Source organism: Artemia franciscana, unplaced genomic scaffold (genome assembly GCF_032884065.1).
Source record: "Artemia franciscana unplaced genomic scaffold, ASM3288406v1 Scaffold_698, whole genome shotgun sequence".
NCBI lineage: Eukaryota > Metazoa > Arthropoda > Branchiopoda > Anostraca > Artemiidae > Artemia > Artemia franciscana.
Window position 1 is genome coordinate 224,142 of NW_027067138.1, and position 21,360 is coordinate 245,501.

General features: G+C 33.0%; 1 protein-coding gene across 1 annotated transcript in view; it reads left to right on the plus strand.

The window, feature by feature from the left end:
• The window catches only part of LOC136043527 (HEAT repeat-containing protein 3-like), a 73,146-nt gene extending 59,882 nt beyond the window's left edge, over positions 1-13,264 (plus strand). Inside the window, exons 11-13 of the mRNA XM_065728447.1 lie at positions 2,636-2,818; positions 9,959-10,132; positions 13,137-13,264. Coding sequence (XP_065584519.1) covers positions 2,636-2,818; positions 9,959-10,132; positions 13,137-13,238 — 459 coding nt within the window. The 3' untranslated portion in view covers positions 13,239-13,264. The remainder of the gene's footprint in view (positions 1-2,635; positions 2,819-9,958; positions 10,133-13,136) is intronic.
• Positions 13,265-21,360: the final 8,096 nt, after the last annotated feature.

Sequence of the window (21,360 nt, forward strand, 5' to 3'; positions counted from 1 at the left end):
TTCCTACTATTTGTGGCCATTTTTTTTATTTCGTTGTTTTTGAGATTGTAATATTTACTTTTATTGTTGATTTTATGACACACACACGAGTCGCTATTACCGCACTGCAGGTCATTATTTAATAGTATTGAAAAAAAAAGAAAAATCCTTTGTTAATATTAAAGAACTTGAACTTCTTTGGCGAAGCCGATCAAAAGCTGTTGTAACACTTTACGTAGCCATAGTAACTAGTCTTACTTAGAGTTGCCTAAGTAAGAGATATATAAAAAGACCGAAACCTACCGTGTCATTTGTATATTTTATTTAGTACGACTCTAAAAGAATGATTTTTGACATCCTAAAGTGAAAAATTTTGTTAGGTTTAGTCTTTTTTAGGTGCTTCCAGAGAGAAAGAGGGGGAGGGATTACAGCCCAATTTAAATTTTGCTACTTTTATTTTTGTTTTCTATCTAATTAGCCTTTCGTTGAATGAAAAGACTTGTTTCTTCTCATTGTCAGTCTTAGGAAAATTTTGTCACAAGTTTTTTTTTGCAATACTATATAAGGATTATGGTTTACTGCAAGCTTTTCTGCTGTTAGATTTTGGTCTCAACTGGGTTCAGTAAAAGGAGTTGCGAAAGTCACCCCTTATTAAAGAGGTTACTTTCGTGAACGCTGAATAACTCAATAATTTTTTTGACCATGCAGGTCTCAAAAGCATGACAAAGAAGGAATTTAACTAAGAAAAAAATTAGTTTTTTCCAAAGAAAAAAATAGAAAAAAATCAAGAAAAAAATAAAAAAAATAGAAAGAAAAATAAAAAAAAAGAGATAAAATCAGAGCCAGTGAAAAAAGAGTACACCGTCCAAATTTTTCGGTAGAAACTTTTAGTCTGCCCATTGCGGCGCCAAATTAAGAAGGAAAAATAAAAACCAAAAATGTAGGACAATGTAAAAGAAAACAAGCCATAAAAACAAATAAGGCTGTGAAAATTATCTTATCTTCTTCATTACTTTTTATCGTATTATCAGGGTGAAAAAATCAAGGTTTTCTTATGATAATAATATGTAGTTATTTTAGTGTTTTAAAAATGATTTTTAATTTGAACCAAATCACAAAACTGGTACTTCAGGTTTGTAGAAATTACTGTAAAATAAAAAGATAGAGTTGATTTATACTTATAATTTAATTGAACTTATAATTTAATTTGGTTTGATTAAATTTAATTTGATTTAATTTAATTTGAACTGGAGAAATTTCTTAAGCGTTTTGGACGGGTAAAAATCAGTTTGATGCTTTGGGCAAAAACATTATTGGCGTTTGAAATTTCCACATACAGACTAACCTTAAGGAACTTAAGCATGAAAAGTCCTTTCTGATTAGTAGATTATCGTCAGGTAATCAGTCATAAGCAATTTTTAAGTACTGTAGTTTCTGTTCTTGGGTATACTTGCATTCATGGTGCATCTATGGTGCATCATGGTGCATAGTCCTGCATTTTTTGAGGATTTGGTGAGTGGTTTTTCCCCTAGTGGCAGTGCTGATGTTGAATCGAAGAAGAGAATTTATAAAACGCTAGCAAAACCGCTCCAGAATATAAATGTAGAAAACAATGTAAGGCCTAAATCGTAAAGATAAAATTTTGAAAAACTTCCAAACATATGACATTACACTTGTAGTAAACACTATAAAAGAAAAAAAAGCTGGAATCTCCATCATTGGAATTCATACCAATGGAGGGGGGGGGGGGCAAATACATATTCGTAGTCTACGGTGTACCTTTTTGTTGTTTATATATATATATATATATATTTATTTATTTATTTTTTTACGAAGTCCTGAAAGAAAATCATTTTTAAATGAAAACACCCAAGAAAGGGTGAGGATCTCTGTCTAGGGAGATCTCTAGGAGTGGCAGTCCATCGTTCTCAAGGCATCTAGTCACGAGGAGTAAATTAAAAACTAAACAGAGATTATTAATTATGGCTAATATATCTAATTTTATAATTCTTACCCTTCTACTGAGAGTGTGCTGGCCATCGCAAAAGAAAAATTATAGTCAAAATTATTTTATGTTGTTGAATGAAATCAAAATAAAATGGAATGAGTAAAAACTCAAACTTAAAGGAACTACGATGAAAGTCAGTGAATCGTAAAAAACAAATAGAGAATACTAGCTATATTTAACATTCAGTTGTTCGTTCTGCTGTTTAAACCATCAAAAAAGAAAAAATCAAGAAAAATGATTATATCCATGTAATTTTTGTTTCAGTTTTTCAGATTCATTGGAAGAATTATTAAAGAGAACGTAAGAATTTTTTCTTTTTACTTTTATAATTTCATTTTTACCTATCCCCTCTTTCTATTTACCTAGAAGCAGATGACTTTTTTACTACTAGCTGCGTGCCAGAATTAGGAATATTTGTTTTTTTACATCAAAGATTGGCCCAAGCACCCTTTTAGGGAAAAATACGCAAAAAATATCTAGAGATGAATCTTTTTTGTTTCGTTCTGTTAAACTTAAAATATTTTAAATTTAATATAATTCGAATAAATTTAAAACAATTTAATATTAACTATTTTAAGGTATATCTTAAGTCCTTCGGAAACTTAAGTAAGAAAGATGCAGATTTACTTTTTTGACTTTTTTTTTAAGGTGTCTCCGAAGTCCTTCGAGAAGTTAAGTGAACAAGACGTACGGATACTTTGTACTGCTGTTTTTTCCTGTCCTGATCCGTCTATTGTCGCCTGCATGGTTCGGATACTGTCTTGTGTTGGCGTTTCAGTTGCTGGATCCCCTAATGAACCTCTAACAGAAAACAGAGGAAACATAATAAAGGTATTTAACTAACTTTAGACTAGGTGCTCCACTAGTTTGGAAAGACTTCTTATTTTTTCATACTCATCAGAAATTGGAAAAAAAATTGTTGTCTCTTTAAATACACGTATTAAGTCTTGAGAGACTTTAAGAGACTTAAATATATGTCTTATGAGACATATATTAATATTTGTCTCTTTGATATATATATATATATATATATATATATATATATATATATATATATATATATATATATATATATATATCTATCACTGCAGGTGATAGATTCTTTAACAATGGTTTCAGCTAAAAGAATTGAGTCTTTCGATTTTGCGACAATGTATACTAATTTATCACTCAATTTAGTGTTAGATAATTTAAAAACTGTTATAAAGAAATCTTTCCTCTTATCTAGTAAAAGGTTCTTAAAAATAGACAGTTATAATAAAAAAGCCATATGGACAAACTGCTTTAATACTACAGTTAACTTGAGATGTTACAGCTTGGATATGATTTTTGAGTTATTGGAATTTGTTTTATACAATACTTATATAAGATTTGGGGGTGATTTGTACAAGCAAATTATGGGAATTCCCATGGGGGGGAATGCCAGCCCATTTATAACTGACTTGTTTTTAAGTCAACTAGAATATAAATATATGATGGATAAGAATAATCCAATTAATTTAAAACATGCTTTGTCAAGTAATAAAAGATATTTAGATGATGTTTTGGTCTTAAATTGTAAGGATTTCATTGATATTTCTAAAAATATATATCCATCAGAGCTTATTCTTGAGCCTAGTCATGGCGCTGGTCATGAAGATCATTTCTTAGATTTAAATATTAATATTTGTGATAATAATAAATTAAGTTTTAAAATGTATAATAAAACGGATGATTTTGATTTTGAAGTGATTAGTTTCCCATTCCCTGAAAGTAATATACACTCAAATATCACATATTCAGCGTTTTTCTCACAGTTACTTCGTTATGCAAGGATTTGTAGTAATTATATTGATTTTAAAAATAGATGTAAAATCTTAAGCCAAAAATTGATATCAAGAGGTTTTTCTGCAAATAAATTAACTTGGCAATTTAAAAAATTTAGTTTTCATTATAACGAACTTTTAAATAAATATCAAAAGAATTATCTAGAAATATTTAAAGAAATTTTTGACTAATTTCGGAGGTTCGAGAAATGTTGTCACAGCGCCATTTATTTTGAATTGTGTTTCTATTTGAGCGGAATTTTTAAAAAATTAGCCACATGGTAAAGATGAATTATATAATTGTTTAGTTCATTCAGGTTTTTTGCAATGTGTTAATATTTGTGATTTGGTAAAATTTATAATATTTAGTTTACCTATTGTTGCTAAAGGGAGGGATATATTAACAGGATAAGCTTGTTTTGGTTTTACTTGGTTGTTTTACATTTGCTGTTTTTTTCATAGACATGTATTTTGGGGGTGATACCTGACGCGGGGATGCCATGGATATTCTGTGGTAGCCACAACACTGTGCTGGGTAGAGAATTTAGAGTGGCGAAACCCTATATAGGCCAGTGTATTCTCCTGATGAGCCCTTATGTTGGGTGTTGCCTCTGAATTATTTGTCTATATTATTTTTTCTATTGTTTGGTAAATGACGACTTATACTTATTGACGACATGACTGCCTGTCCATGGATTATTCTTTATGGTTGATTGTGTGTGGCTATGCTGTTTGACCTATGTGATTGTATGGATGAGTAGGGTTAAGGCCTCATTCAAGTGCTGGTCTATATTAATCACTAATTTAGGAAAACAGTCTTCCTTTTCTCCTTCTGTCTCCTTTTTTTTTTTTTTTTTTTTTTTTTTTTTTTTTTGTGTTTGTGCTGTAGCATTGGTGATTTCTCTTTTCATGATATATATATATATATATATATATATATATATATATATATATATATATATATATATATATATATATATACATATGTATATATATATATATATATAAATATATATATATATATATAAATTATATATATATATATATATATATATATATATATATATATATATATATATATATATATATATATATATATATATATATATATATATATATATATATATATATATATATATATACATATATATATATTGTCTCTTCAAACGAGCAATAATTGTATATTTATTTATGTATATATTTATAATTTTTTTCGAAAAGGGCTTTGTACTTTGGGGGGGGGGGAGAAATTAGTATTTTCTGGCCTGAAAAGATTATCTAGATAGGTCACAAGTTTGAGGAAATTTGATAAGAGCCTTAATTTTGGAAAATTAATCTTTGCTGGGGTTCGTCGTTTAGTATTCCAACTAAGAAAAAGCCGTAGGCTTTTTTTCTGTGAGCATATTTCTATATTTCTAATTTGTGGTCATAATTATGTGAAAAAGGGAAAAAATTGAAAATTTTCGTGCATGGAGAAGTTTACTTTAAAAGGCTTATTGAGCAAAAAAATGGTAATTGCAAAAGTATTTGTATATATTTGTATAAGGGACTAGCTCACCCCTGCCACGCGTTTCTGTGACGCTGCGCGCCCCAACAGCACGTGGGGTGTCAGTGCCAGTTGCTCGTCTCTAAGTAGCAAATCGCGTAATTGCACAAATCTTGTGAAGCTACCTATAGTACCCCCTGCCACCCTGCTTTAGTACCCCCTCTGCTGACCCCTGCCACGTGTTGCTGAGGCGTGTTGCTGAAGTACAGTAGATTAACAGAGTTACAAACAGTATAGATTAACAGATATTTTTTTTTCATTTTTTTCCGATTTTTTATATTTTTTTCGATTTTTTTTTTTTATTTTTTTATTTTTTGGAAGCAACGCTTTTGTACCCCCTGCCCCGGGGTAACAGATATATATATATATATATATATATATATATATATATATATATATATATATATATATATATATATATATATATATATATATATATATATATATATATATAGATAGATAGATAGATAGATAGATAGATAGATAGATAGATAGATAGATAGATTAAAGCAATTAAAAATTTTATAAAGAAAAATTTAAAGTTTGAACCTTACTAGACAATTGGTCTTAGAAACCGAGTTTATTTCAATAATCACATATATTTTTGAAAAATGTACCTATGAAAAATATAATTACGAAAAATATACCTATAGAATGACCCTAAAACGCAAATCTGCAACTGTTATAGATTATGATTTGTTGGAAATAAAGAAGTTTTTGTCCAACCACCAGAACAATCAACAAATCAGCAATCTGGACCATCATATGAGACTAGACTCATACGGCAGCTAAAGCAAAGGGTATTAACGAATTGTCTGAAACAATTAAAATCCAAAATTAAAAAAAAAGAAGAAAAATGTGGCTAGAAGACTTGTAACAACGAGGACCAAAGCGAATTAAAAAACGAAAGCGAAAAGGAAAGAATTATGCGCCTAAAGTCATGAGACAGCAAGAATCATAGTGTGTCAAAAACGAAAGTAAAGAACAAAGGCGCTTGTGGTTAGAAAACAAGTAACAGTGAGGATCAGAACGTGTCAAAAACAAAAGAAAGAGCAAAGACACTTGCGGTCAGACAAGCGACAGTGAGATTCAAAACAAGTGAAAAATGAAATTGAAGAGGAAAGAATTTTGTGGTTAGAAGTCATGCAACGGCGAGCATTAGAACATATCAAACGTGTGAACGAAAAAGAAATAAAAAATAGGTTAGAAGAATAGCGTCGTCGCAATCGTCAGTGCCAACAAGGTGTGGCACAAAACCCAGTATAAACTTACAAAGATGCCTTAAACTATGTAAATGTTACATATAAGCTATTGGGCCCTTCAATATTGCTTCTATTCAGTGTGGAGCCTTCCATTTTCCCGAGAAAATAGTAGCAAACAAAAGCGATTCCTTTAGACTGCTGCTCGCTTGGTCGAATTGTATTGCCATCTCCATAATTTCCAAAGGGTTTCAAATGGTTTGCGTTTCTTTAGGAGGCCACTTACGAGCACACATAGGTTGAACTTCTACTTTGAAAAGAAAATTTTTAGACTGATAAATCATCTTCGTTATATTCATCACTGATTAAAATTGTGCGACTACTAATGGTGTTAAGAGAAATTGCAACTAGAAGGAATTAATTTGCCTGTTGGAATTGAATAGAATGGGTCTAATTGCATTAAAGGAGACAAAACGTTCAATATTTTGATCAATTTTGGTTTATTAATAAGATTTTTTAAAATTACTAATGAAAATAAATCAAATTTAATGTCAATCTAAATTACTACTACTGCAACTACAAACAACTCACCACAACAACAAGCCGCCTGAGGCCAACACAGCTACGTTTGCATCTCCTCCATCCAATCTATTCAAAGCCTCCTTCTTTACACCCTCCCAGGAAGCTCCCGTTTCCTTTAAATCTATATGATATTATCCCACCCTGGACGAGGACGACCTGCTTTCCGTTTAGCCGTAGACGGTTGGCCGAAAAGGATAATCTTTGCCAACCTGTCATATTTCATTTGCAGAACGTGCCCCAGTTGTCTCGACCTTTCTTAATTTATAGCCCTAAAAAGCGGGGTTGAACCACATTTTTGTACAGCCTACTGTTTGAAATACGGTCAGTCAGCCGGGTACCCAGGACAATCCGTAGGCAATTTCTCTGGAAAACAAGTAGCAAATCTTCATCTGCTTTTTGGAGTGCCCATGCTTCAAAGCCATATTTGACAGCTGTCATCACTGTAGCTTTCAATATTATAATCTTGGTTTGCAGACTTATCTTCCTATTCTTCCAAACTGTTTTTTAATTGCGAACAAAACACCCTGACCCTTGGCGATTCTATTTTTTAAATCTTTACTGCTCCCACCGTCTTTACTAATAATGCTATCAAGGTAAGTGCAGGTGCCTGCCTGATCAATCTTTTCGTTACCAAATGTCATTTTTCCATCTTCACTTATTCCTAGCTTTAGTGACATAGTCTTCTTAACATTAATTTTCAAACCTATTCCAGCACCCTGAACTCGGAAAACCTGTAAAAGGTTATTCATTTTGCTCACACTTTCATCTAGGATTCTTAAATCATCAGTATAATCTAAGTCCAGGACTTAGATTATTTTTTAATAATCGACTTCAATAATAGACTTTTCTTCTCATTTGATTTCATGGTCTCTCATTGCCTTTCCGATGGAATTAAGACAAATTCCATCTAGATGATCGATATAAAGGGGATACAAGACAACCCTGATTAACTCCTGATTTAATACAATTCGTATTTTCTGAGTATGGATGATACAGTCGCAGAGAGAAAAAGACTAAAAAGATTAGAAAAAGATTAGTTTAGCCACAATGGAGTATCCAGAACTGCTGGCAGTGACTAACTATGAATTGTACTAAAGATTATTCATCTTTTTACTGAAACAAAACAACTTAAAGTAATCCCCTGAGCTGAGAAGAAATTTGTATTTTAGTGGCAATAGTGACAGTTTTATTGCTGTTTTAATGAGTTTTATTCTTTTATTTTTTTACTGATGACAACTGTAGTAGAAATCACAGTAATGACAGTTTGGTTACAGTAAAATGGATTCTAACTGGCCACCAATCCTTTTTTCCTATAAAAAAAAAAAAAAAAAAAAAAAAAAAAAAAAAAAAAAAAAAAAAAAAAAAAAACTTTTCTCAATATAACTAGGGTGGGAATTTGATACCTAAAACGAGAGAATTTAATCTTGAACAGAAGGGGAGCTGTGGCTCCCTCAACCCCAACTCTTAGAGCCTCGCTCTAAGAGTGTAAATTGTTGTTTTGTTTTGTATATTTTTTAATTAATCCTCTAAAATCTCATTTTTTGATGTGTTAATGGTATAAGAGTGTGAAGAACACATTTCTGATTTGGTAATATTATAGAGAAATAATTTACCTTATGCTTTAGAACTTTTTATATTTTGTTTTCATTTTTTTATTATTAATAAATCTTATCTCAACATCAGTGGAGTAATTTCACAAAAATTCTTGGGGGGGGGGCAAAATTGGAGCCAATTTTCCCGAATCAAGAATACTTGAATTATGCAGGCTTATCTTAGTTTTGACAAGATTTTTAAATAAACTACATTTCAGCTTGAAGGGGGGGGGGGGGGAACCTACGTCTGGGAGGGGCAGCCGTCCTCCTGTCCCACAGCAAATTGCGCCATTGCTTAACATTCCAGTGGTTGCTGACACTTTAAAGACTAGTACACATTTTAGGCATTTTTGATGATATGACGAAGATAATTCTGTATTTTGAAAAACAATGAAATATCAGTAAACCGGGGCATCGCAGTATTTTAGGGGATAATGGGTATGAAGTGCACCCTTTGGCTGACTCTGCTTCAGAGTCTCGTTTTTTTTTTTAATATATTTTTCCTGTACATTTAAAGAGCAAAAAAGGTACATGATTCTATTGCAATAACCTCATGGACTCTATAAAACATTTTATACAGACAATATTCTTCTTAGAATAAAATTTGCGTATAGGTCAACCGGAGAAAAATACCAAGTTACCGTCCTTTCAAGCCTCCTTCAGGTTAACATGTAAAATTTTGAATAACAGACTCGAGGTGTGGGGTATCTTAGAAATTCATTGGTGGGGCTTCGCCCCAAATCGGTTAGGAATCACTGGTTTCATATTTTATATAGTTGTAGTGTGTAAATATGGTTCGTTGTTTCTTTGAGCAAAGAGTAGGGTTGCCCACAACTATGAGGACCAGAATTTTATTTTCAGTTTTAATTATCATTTTTTGATTACTCCAGATCATAACCTCAATGAATGGTTGTTTCTTTCTGTTTAATAAGGAAACACAATAGAGAATACTATACAATAAAAACAAGTGGTGCCAAATCACGAAGATGCAGGGGGCGGGGATTTTTATTTTCTTAAGTCAGAAAAATTACTTTAGAAATAGGGGGGTCTCTTCTTAATTGGAACACTTAATGAAAACAGCTTAAATAGGAATTTGCAAAAAAGAGTCAATAAATGACCAAAAAATATCATGAAAGTGAATTCCATTGTATCTGTGCCTATGTCCACTTCCCCTACTTGATATGGAACATGCTAAATGCACACAAAAATGAATAACAAAAAAAACATAAAACCTTTTTTCCTTGTAGATGATTGGCTCTTGTCTTCTTCAAGTAATAACCACCGATGGTCAACTATGGATTGTTGCCGAAGCGCTTGATGCCATCTATGATATTTTTGCTGAAGATCATGTAGATACTGTTGGGAATGAAATTGCTCTTCTCCAAGTCTTAAAGTCTGTTGTAGAACCATTAAAACAAAAGGTTAGTTTGCTACAACAAAATCTTCGACATATAAGCTAGTAATTTTTTATTTTCCTCTTGTTTAGCCTTTTTAAGGCAAAATTTGATTCATGAAATGTAAATAACTATACTAGTATTGTTGTCCAGATAGAAAATTGAAATGCACAGGAAAGGCTGTAGATGTAGAACTTGGTTGATAGACTCCTTGATTGCCCTTCTTGGCCTAAAGGTATGTCAATAACAGTAGTTTTTAGCAAAGAGATTTTAATAAAGGGATCTATTGTCAATCTTATTTAAGGCTAATCCTATTTAACCTATTTATTAACTTATTTATTTTATCTCTTATTTAAGGTTAATTTTATTGTTTTGATAATTTAAAATTGTTGCTAAATCGAGTATAGGTTTTTATTACACAATGACTGCCATACTGCTGCTAAAGCTAATAACCAATCACAGGATAAAACCGTCTGAGGCGAACATAGTTCTATGAGTTCTTTCTCAAACATGCTCGGTTATATACTTACTCTTTGCTCCCTTCCATGAAATTTGTTTAAATATTTTCTTATAGCCTCTTATAGCCCCTCATTCCGCTTGAGGAAGCTCTATTTTTTATTTGGCTCATCTAAGTTTTATAGCCCTCATCCCGCCCCTCACCAATCGTCCATTTATTTTCTTATAGCCTCTCATCCTGCCCGAGGAAGTTCTGCTTTTAATTTGGCTCATCTTAGTTTTGTAGCTCCACGTCCCGCCTCTCGCCCCCCATCCATTTGTTTTCTTATAGCCCCGCATACCCCTTGAGGATGTTCCAGTTTTTATTTGGCTCATATTAGTTATCAAGAACTTAATTATTGGGATACTGTCGTGTTACATCCACTAAAAGTTATCAAACGATCTTAACCTTTTTACCATTATAGTAGTAAATAGTGGATTTAAGCCACATTTCAAGATTTTCAAAATGCTTCTTGTTGGATAAGTCAAGGTCAGTTAAATAATGACGAAGACCACACTGCCTTTTCATAATACAACAACAATGAGAGAATAATGAGGACTTTTTTCCCAAGACAGTCAACCAACAAAACCTATTTGAATATTTCGGCCTTCTATCTAAGGGCCGTCTTCAGCAAAGAAAGTAATAAACAATAAAACACTTACAATAAAAGTTCTCGGTTGACAATCCATATTTTTAAGATAGCCTTGGCATCATTACTTCTCAACGAAAAGTTCAGCCAAGACTGTGTGATGAAAGCTAACATTTTACAAGCTAAAAAGGTTCATTCATTTCACTAACTGTATTTATTAAAAATTGGAATAATTTCTTATTGCGATATTTGTCTTCTCTGCAGCTAATCTGATAGTTCTTTTGGGATTGGACTTTTTTTATTCGTTCCTATTTTGTTTTATTTTGAATTAGATTATTTTCTATAATTAATTTTGTGTCCATAGGGTTGATTGTGTATTCACCCAAGTCTATATTTAGGAATGTATTATTATTTAAGTTTTGTTTGATTTCGATTGCCTTGCGGACAGTTTGTTTGATTCCTAGGTCACTGCTAATTAGAATTGTTTCGTCAAAAAGAACATAATGGTTTGGATTTTCAAAAATATGATTGCTTAAAGCTGAATCAAAAGATATGGAGTTATTTTTAGATTTTAATGCTTTTTCAATACTTTCTTTGTGTTGCTGTAATCTTGTTCCTAAATTTTGGTGGGTTCGACCAATGTAATAATTTCACAACTACACAACTACATGGTATTTGACACACCCCTCGTAGACGAGTAACTGGAGTTTTATCCTTACCAGAATTGAGAAGATTCACTATACTTAAATTACTTGTGAATACAACACGTAAATTGTTTTTTAAACAAACTTTTTTCAGTTTTGAAGTAATTTTCGGAATATAAGGCAGGTAAATCTTGCTTGTGGGTTTATTCGAATCGTTAACTGGTGTGGGCAATAACGTGCCCATAAGTGTGGTGTGGCAATCTTTGAGCAATAACAGTATTTATGAGAGAAATTGGGTACCCGTTGCCAAAAAGTATGTCTGTAATAAAATTTAATTCTTTTTTAATATACGGCTCTGAACACATACTAAGCACTCTATCAACAAGAGATATTACCACACCTCTTTTAACCTATGGAGGATGGTTAGTTTTGAAGTGAAGGTATCTATTATTATGTGTAAGTTTTCTGTAAACCGTAAAATCAAGTTTATTCACGCTGCGTATTATTAATACATCTAAAAAAGGTATTCCCCCCCCCCTCTTTCGGTCTCTAGAGTGAATTGCAGGTTTCTATCGCAAGTATTTAAATGTTCTAGAAAACCTTTAAGTTCACTTTCCCCATAATTCTAAACTGAAACTACGTCGTCCATGAGGCGTCCCCAAAACACATGATTCAGAAAATACGAATCTAGGGCCCAATTTTCAAGATTCTCTACGAAAATATTTGCGATTAGGCCTGATAGAGGTGCTCCCATAGGAAGGCGCCTTACCTGTTTGTAATATGAATCTCGAAACTGAAAGTGCATGGAATATATGTTACATAATTTAACCAAATGCATGAGAACATTAATGTCTAGATTTATCGCTGACTCTTCAATTAGATGATAATTGTTTTCCAGTTTATTTTGCGATAACTATTCAGATTTTGAAACATCAATACTATTTTACAATACTGTTGTAGCAAACTGTTAATATTAAGCAGTTTTGACAAAGTTTTTGTCAAAGAGCAGCCCAGTTATATATTACTGTTTTAAAAAGAAGAGTTGAGAGAAAGAGTCAAACTTTAGCGTAAAGGGTGGGGCATTGATGAGGAAGCAGCCCCTTTCATATACGAAGTAATTTCTGTTCGCTTTAAGTTTTAATGTTGCTCCTTACTTTCAATTAAAAAACTTGTTTTTTATTTAATCCCTTTAAAAACACATTGATAATTCTGTTCACTTTATCAACTTAACATTATATCCTTAACGTTAGTTGAACTTTTATTCGTTGTATTTTCGTTCTATCTTTTGTGTTTTATTTCTAGGTTCATAAGGAAAAGAAAAATCTTGGAGAACATGCAGCTATAGTGATGACTGCAAAATTGAACTTGAATCGTTTTATTAAGTACAAAATAGCAAAGAAATAAAGCTAGGTTTGTTCATTTCAAGAAAATTTTCTTTTTTGATTTCATTGTTTGCTCTTTTAGGAAATTAATTTACTTTCATTTTAATTCAATTTAATTTCAAAGTTGAATTAATTTTAGGAAATTAGGCATTATCAAAACTCGTAGTTTCACTTCTGAGAATAAAAAAAAAGAAAAAGAAATCTCAAAAATCAAAATTATGTTACTTACAGTAACTGCAATGGTCACACTTCTTTTTCATCATATTTGTAAAGAAAACTAGACCTACGTTGCCTGGGCAACGTGAAGTGTTGCGGCAATCTTTGTCCGGCTTCGCCGACTAAAGTGTTGCGAGAGCAACACTTTGGTTTTGTTTTTTCGCTATTGATCAGTAATCACATGATCAAAGGCTATTCCTCAGCGTTGAAAAAACAACAACAAAATAGTATCGAAAGAAGGGACTAAATTGACTTTGCAGCCAGTTGAACTTTATCCTTTTCAATCGTAGACATCGTGACGGATGAAAACTCGGAACAATATCTTATATAATCTAGTTGGTATTATAAAGCTATCTCCAACTTTTCAGGATCAAAATAGCATAGATGACATTCTATTAATTATTACGAAACTATCTCTTTGTTTTACATTCTCGTTTGTGCTTCTTTCTTCACTATCGGTTAAACGATGAAGTTGTAGCCTATCGAAGTTTTTAAAACAGTATGTTTAAACTAGAACGCAATCAGTTATCAAACAGTTCGTGGTAACGAACTGTAGTAAGGAGCGACCCGGCTCAATAGTAACCAAAACTCTAAAAAATGGAATTTTGATACCAATACCTATATCAAAAGAATCGCATTTTAATGCTGATTTTGAATATATAAGTTTCATCAAGATTAGTCTTACCCATCAAATGTTACGAGCCTGAGAAAATTTGCGTTATTTTAGAAAATAGGGGGAAACGCCCCCTAGAATTCATAGAATCTTGACGAAAATCACACCATCAGATTCAGCGTATCAGAGAACCCTACTGTAGAAGTTTCAAGCTCCTATCTACAAAAATGTGGAATTTTGTATTTTTTGCCAGAAGGAAGATCACGGATGCGTGTTTATTTGTTTTTTTGTTTTCTTGTTTTTTTGTTTTGTTTTTTTTTTCCCAGGGGTGATCGTATCGACCCAGTTGTCCTAGAATGTTGCAAGAGGGCTCATTCTAACGGAAATGAAAAGTTCTAGTGCCCTTTTTAAGTGACCAAAAAAATTGGAGGCACCTTATGCCCCCTCCCACGCTAATTATTTTCCCAAAGTCAATGGATCAAAATTTTGAGATAGCCATTTTATTCAGCGTAGTCGAAGAACCTTATAACTATGTCTTTGGGGACGACTTACTCCCCCACAGTCCCCGTGGGAGGTGCCACAAGTTACAAACTTTGACCAGTGCTTACATATAGCAATGGTTATTGGGAAGTGTACAGGCGTTTTCAGGAGGTTTTTTTTGGTTGGGGGAGGGGTTGAGAAGAGGGGGATATGCTGGGGGAACTTTCCATCGATAATTTGTCATGGGGGAAGAAAATCTCCATGAAGGGAGCGCAGGATTTGCTAGCATTATTTAAAAAAAAACAATGAAAAAATAAATATGAAAAAGTTCTTTCAGCGGGAAGTAAGGAGCAGCATTAAAACTTAAAACAAACAGAAATTATTACCCATTTGAGGGGCTCACCTCCTTCTAATACCTCGCTCTTTACGCTAAAATATTTTTAGTAATTTCAACTATTTATTCTACGGCTTTTGTGATTCTGGGGTCATTCTTAATGAATTGGGACAAAATTTAAGCTTTAGTGTAAAGAGCGAGGATCTGACAAGGGGGCGAGCCCCCTCATATATGTAATAAAAATATGAGAATACAAAAGTTCTTTACGTAAGCTAATTTATAAGTTACGTAAATCTTTTACTAATAAAAATATTCGTAAAAACTTAAAAATTCTAGTTGCCTTTTTAATTAACCAAAATATCGGAGGGCAACTAGGCTTCCTCCCCCGCTCTTTTTTTCTCAAAATCATTTGATCAAAATTATGAGAAAGCCATTTAGCCAAAAAAAAAAATGCAAATTTTGTTTTTATTATTCCTCTGCGGAGAGCCAAAATCAAAACATGCATTGATTCAAAAACGTTCAGAAATTAAATAAAAAAAACAAGTTTTTTTAACTGAAAGTAAGGAGCGACATTAAAACTTAAAACGACTAGAAATTACTTCGTATATGAAAGAGGCTGCTTCTTCATCTGCAGCCTCTTTCATATACGAAGTGATTTCTGGTCGTTTTAAGTTTTAATGTCGCTCCTTACTTTCAGTTAAAAAAACTTGTTTTTTTTATTTAATCACATGACCAAAGGCTATTCCTCAGCGTTGAAAAAAACAACAACTACAAAATAATATAGAAAGAAGACTAAATTGACTTTGCAGCCAGTTGAACTTTATTCTTTTCAATTGTAGACATCGTGACAGATGAAAACTTAGAACAATATCTTATATAATCTAGTTGGTATTATTATAAAGCTATCCGTAACTTTTCAGGATTAAAATACCATAGGTGACACTAATTATTACGAAACTACCTCATTGTTTTACATTATCGTTTGTACTCGTTGCGTAAACACTTAATTATGTCAGATTTAAAGAGATCGAATACAATGTGGACCAATTTGCCCAAAGTGAACAAATTCTTACTTACAAGTCTCTCTCCCGTGATAGGCAACAAGTTCACCGGAAACAAATAAATGGGTACACAACTAGCAAAAGTTGCAAACCCCTCATTGCTGAAGGTAATTGTAGCCCAACAGCCGATCATTACTTACCAGTCCCCTAAATGTCTTACCCCTGGAACCAAACTGGTTTAACCATCAAATACACCGGAAACAAATAATAGGTACACCAACTAGCAAAAGTGGTAAGCCCCTCATTGCCGAAGATGACTATGAGTTAACAGCCGTTTCTCGCCCAAAGTGAACCGATTCTTACTTATAAGTCCCTCTCCCGTGATAGGCATCAAGTTCACCGGAAGCAAATAAATGGGTACACCAACTAGCATAGTTGCAAACCCTTCATCGCTGAAGATGACTGTAGCCTAACAGGAGATTATTACTTACAAGTCCATTACATGTCTTACCACTGGAACCAAATTGGTTTTACCATCAAATACACTGGAAACAAATAATAGATCCATCAACTGGAAAAAGCTGCTAACCCCTCATTGCCAAAGATGATTATTACCTAACAGCCGATTGTTCCTTATAAATCCTCTATATGTCTCACCATTTATATCGGCCTAGATTTCGTTTCAATGTGTACCTTACTACTGAAGTGGTCAACCCCTTGAAACTTTCAAACTGGTATACTTCACGAAGGAATTTTTGTACCAAAAAATGGATGTCATATACTTTGATCAGCTCATCAAGAGCTTTCGATTGCCGTCGAAAAAAATTCTATCTGTTTTAGTTCAAAAGTTGATTATATTTTTTTTACTCTGGCCAACTTTCCAACATCACCACTTAGAAAGGAGCAAAGGATAAGCTCCAATTTCTTTAGCAATGAAGAACTTTTAAAGTTTATTAGGCACATCTGATACCATTTCTTTACCGCAATCCCAACTCCGAAAAACCGAATGATAAACTCAGCTGAAATCACGAACAGAAATGGGTAGAAACAATAGATTGCAGCACTTTCTGACCCGTGGGAAAATGCCACATTTTTGCTTCTGTAATTTTTTCAATGAAGATATATTGGCTGTGGGGCCCGGTAACTGCCGCATGTATTTAACACTTATAGATTTTAGTCCATCTTCAATTTGAAAGTGGTGCCTGCCTGCTTGCCTGCTAGAACGGAGCTTTCCACTCGAAAGTAGAAACATGGTTTGATGAAACAAAAGCTTGGCTACACAACTTCAGATACTCCTGTCTGACATAGGCTATATAACTCCACTTCACTTTGAACACCATAGGCTGTGGCTCGTGGACAAGCAAAAACCATCCTTTTTGGCCCCAGGCAAGAGTTCTGCGGAGCTTTCCAAAATGTAATGTCATATTCATCAATCTGGCCCGAGGTCCACACTTTCCGTAAAAACCGCACAGGTTAGACCCTTACCAGTTTTCAGGAATAAGTTGAGATCGACGGCAAACGGGACAAAACCAAAGTGTTGCTCTCGCAACACAATTTTACATCAATTCATTTCTATGTGGATCTTCAAATTCGATTAGTCCATCGATAGTTGATATTAAGAATCGATAACCTTAAAATTTGTTATTTTCGATCCAAAGAATTTAACATCTTAGCTAAACTCTTAGAGTAATAATGTTAAGCCTCTTTTGATTCAATTGTTTATGGCGCAGATTACTTCTTTTTTTCCTGTGAAAATTAATTGATCCACATTTATGGATATACATTTTTAAACTGGTATTAGTTTGACATTGGTAAAACCTGTGGCATTATTACTTTTGACTAACCACGATTTGATTAACAATCAGGTCGATCAAACCTATATATTTTTGAAGGCTTAAACGCAAAGAGTATGGATAGCCTAAAAGAGTATGAGTAGCTTACAAGAGTATGAGTAGCTTACAAGAGTATGGATAGTTTAAAAGAGTATGGACAGCATACAAGAGCATGGGTAGCTTACAAGAGTATGGGTAGCTTACAATAGTATGAGCAGCTTGCAAGAGCATGGGTAACAAGAGTGAAAACTTTAATTTGTGTATTCGATAAAATCAAAAGAGTAATAAGTTTCTGATCTCAGCTCCTGACGAAACAATTACAAAGCTTCAAAAATGCCAAATGCTAGATGGCGTTGATAATTTTCATTCACTTGTGCGAGTTTCCACTTTTATAAGTTTGTGAAATTTGTTACATTTTAGTGGGAAATTAAGATCCTTAATTTCGGAAAAAAAGATTCACATGACTGGCATCATTTTTATGAGCACATTTCAAGAGAATAAATTACATCGTCCCCGCCAGGAGTAATCGTGTCCTTTTTAGTATCTATGACGCATGCAACATTACAAATGGAATATCTAAACATAAAATTACAAGCATTATGAGTCTATTTATAATTAAGTAAAAAAAATAATTTATGTTGCTGAAAGTAAGGAGCAACATTAAAACTTAAAACGAACAGAGATTATTTCGCATATGAAAGGGGCTGTCCCTTCCTCAACGCCCCGCTCTTTACGCTGAAGTTTTTTAAAGTTTTAAAAAGTAGAGCTGTGACAGAATCAAACTTTAACGTAAAGAGCTGGGGGTTGAGGAGGGGAAAGCCCCTTTCATATGCGGAATAATTTCTGTTCCTAAAGATTCTTTGACATTTAGGGGATTTTTCCTCTTTTTTCAAAAATGAGACAAATTTTCTCAGGCTCGTAACATCTTATGGGTAAAACTAAACGTGATGAAACTTATATATTTAAAATCAACATTAAAATCTGATTCTTTTGATGTATATATTGGTATCAAAATTCCGTTTTTTTTAATTTTGGCAAATATTGGGTCGGGTCGCTCCTTGCTGCAGTTCGTTACCACAAACTGTTTGAAAGGTTTTTTAAGCAGTTTAATAATGCCAGGAGGACAAAGGAATAGTTTAGATTATCAAACGTGACTAAACCAATCCAAAAGGGTATTGAAAAAATGTCTGAAGTGATGATAAACGAAAATAAAGAACAAAGAAATATACGGATAGAATATTTGCGTCAACGACAATTACGAAAAGTTGACAACGAGGACTAGAACGAACTAAAAATGAAAGTGAAAGAAAAAGAAATATCTGGTTAAAAGATATGCCACAGCGAGAACAAATAAATATGTGGTTAGAAGATCAGCGGCATTGAGAATTACAAGAGACAAAGAGAATTTAAACGTGTCAAAAATATTTTGTAAAATTGACATCTTGGGATTTTTTGACATGCAAAAGCAATCCACATAGATTGCAGAAAATTTGCTTAGAGCTTTAATTTTGAAATAATTCTTGTGAGCCACATGGAGCACATTTCAATAGAATAAATTACATCATTTACTTCAAGGGGTGATCTTATCATTATTGTGTCTATGACGCATGTGACGTTACAAAAAGAACAGAGCCAAGTATAAAATTACCAAGTGCAATGAGTGTATTTACCATAAGGAGTTCATAATGCCTAGAGGACAAATGAACAACGTAGACCATCAAATGTAACAAGACCAATCCAAGCAGGTAAAGTGTTAAAAAATTTGTTAAGTAATGTTAAACGAAAATGAAGAATAAACAAATATTCTGTTAAAATTCTTGCGTCAACGAAAAATACAACGAGTCGCAAACAAAATTGAAGAACAAAGAAATACCCGGTAAGAAGATGAGTGGCAGCAGGTATAAAATGAGTCAAAAATAAAATGAAGAATAAAGGAATATAAGGTTACAAGATATTCGACGATGAGGAGCAGAACGAATTAAAATGAATGTGAAGAAATGTGTGATTTAAAGATTAGCTAGAACAAAGACATAAGTGGCGAGAAGATACGTGTCAGCAGGGATTTCAAGTAACAGCGAGGATCAAAGCACTTCAAAAATGAAAGTGACAAGTCATTGGGACCCTCTAGCGTTATATGTATTCTCTTTGGAGCCCTCAATTTTTTCGAGGAAAGAGTAATAAACAAAGGTAATTCATTGGATACTGCTGCTTACAACGAGAGTCAATATATACAAGCCTACCACGTGCCAAGTGTCGTGGCCTTGCCTAGAAATCAGCTACTTGCTAATTTTTTCTCAAAACTTGTATATTGACATTTCTGGTCACACAAACAGTCTAAATATGTCAAAACTTCAAATAAGAAATTGCATTTTTTCTAGGGCGGTTGTATTGAACCAATACTGATACAATGGCATCAAGAAGAGGCTCACACTGTCTGTGGTTGGAATACAGGTGACAATGAAAATCAATAAATACAAGCCTGTCATGTATCCGTGCTGGGTCGCGGTCCATGCCATCACAAAGAGGCTCAAATTATCTTCGGTTAGAAGATACGTGAGAATGAGAATCAATATATAAAAGCTTGCCGTGCAGGCGTGCCGTGGACCGCTTGATTTACATATTCAAATTTATCTTTATTCGTTTTAAAATGCATTTATTCACTTATATATCAGTACCTGTTGTATGTTTGTTGCTATTTTTCGTTTCATTTCTGTTCGTTTTGGGCTTTATTTATTCTTTCATAATAATTTTTGTCCGTTATTATTGATATAGTCTTTTTCATATAAAAAATAATATTTTGTGTATTTCCAATTCTTTTTTTTAAGATTCCATAGTATGATATGTTATTCCTGCTATTTGTGTGTTGGAGGAACATTTTTACCGCTTTTAATCCTGACACAAACAGTGTTTTTGAATTTAATTTTATAGCTTCTGAAGTTGACCAGAGAAATAAAACTTAATATCTTTCCCAAAAGATTTTTATCTACGCTTTCTGAAAACCTGGATACAATTACAAATTTTTACATATCCAAATTGTAAGAGCAGAAGTAGTAAAAGTAGTATCGCCAAAAGATTCAAATTAATGCCCCAGTCGCTCTCAATATATTGCTGAGGTGTTTTATGGGCAACCATTAATGCAACGCCTTTTGATTTATTGTAAAGCAAAATTTAGTTTTAAAGTATAAAGGGTTTTCACAATTGTGGGAGGTGCCTATGCCTAATACCCAAAAAAATATAGTTGCTAGACCGTCCTACTATGTTTTACAAAATGGCTGTCTCAAAATTTTAACTAGATGGCCTTAGAAAATGAGCAGGCTTGAGAGAAGGGCTGCTTGCCCTTCGATCTCTTTTTACTTTTAAAAAGGGCACCAGGACACTTAATTTCGAATTGAAGTAGCTCCTTTAAAAGTTTCAATAATATTTCTAGCTATTATAGAGTAGTGCTACCTGTGATATTGCTTATATGCCATTTTGAAATCCTGCATGCATGCAGTTTTTTGCATAGTTGAAACCCCCTAAAAACTCTCTAAAGCTTTCATCCTAACACATTTAGCGTCATTAGTTACTGTGACTGTAGTGATAGCATTAAAAGCATAAATATCGTGCCTTTTGGCCAGTTCAAAATCCTCCACAACTTTCTATTGAAGGTCTAAATTACTAATACAAGT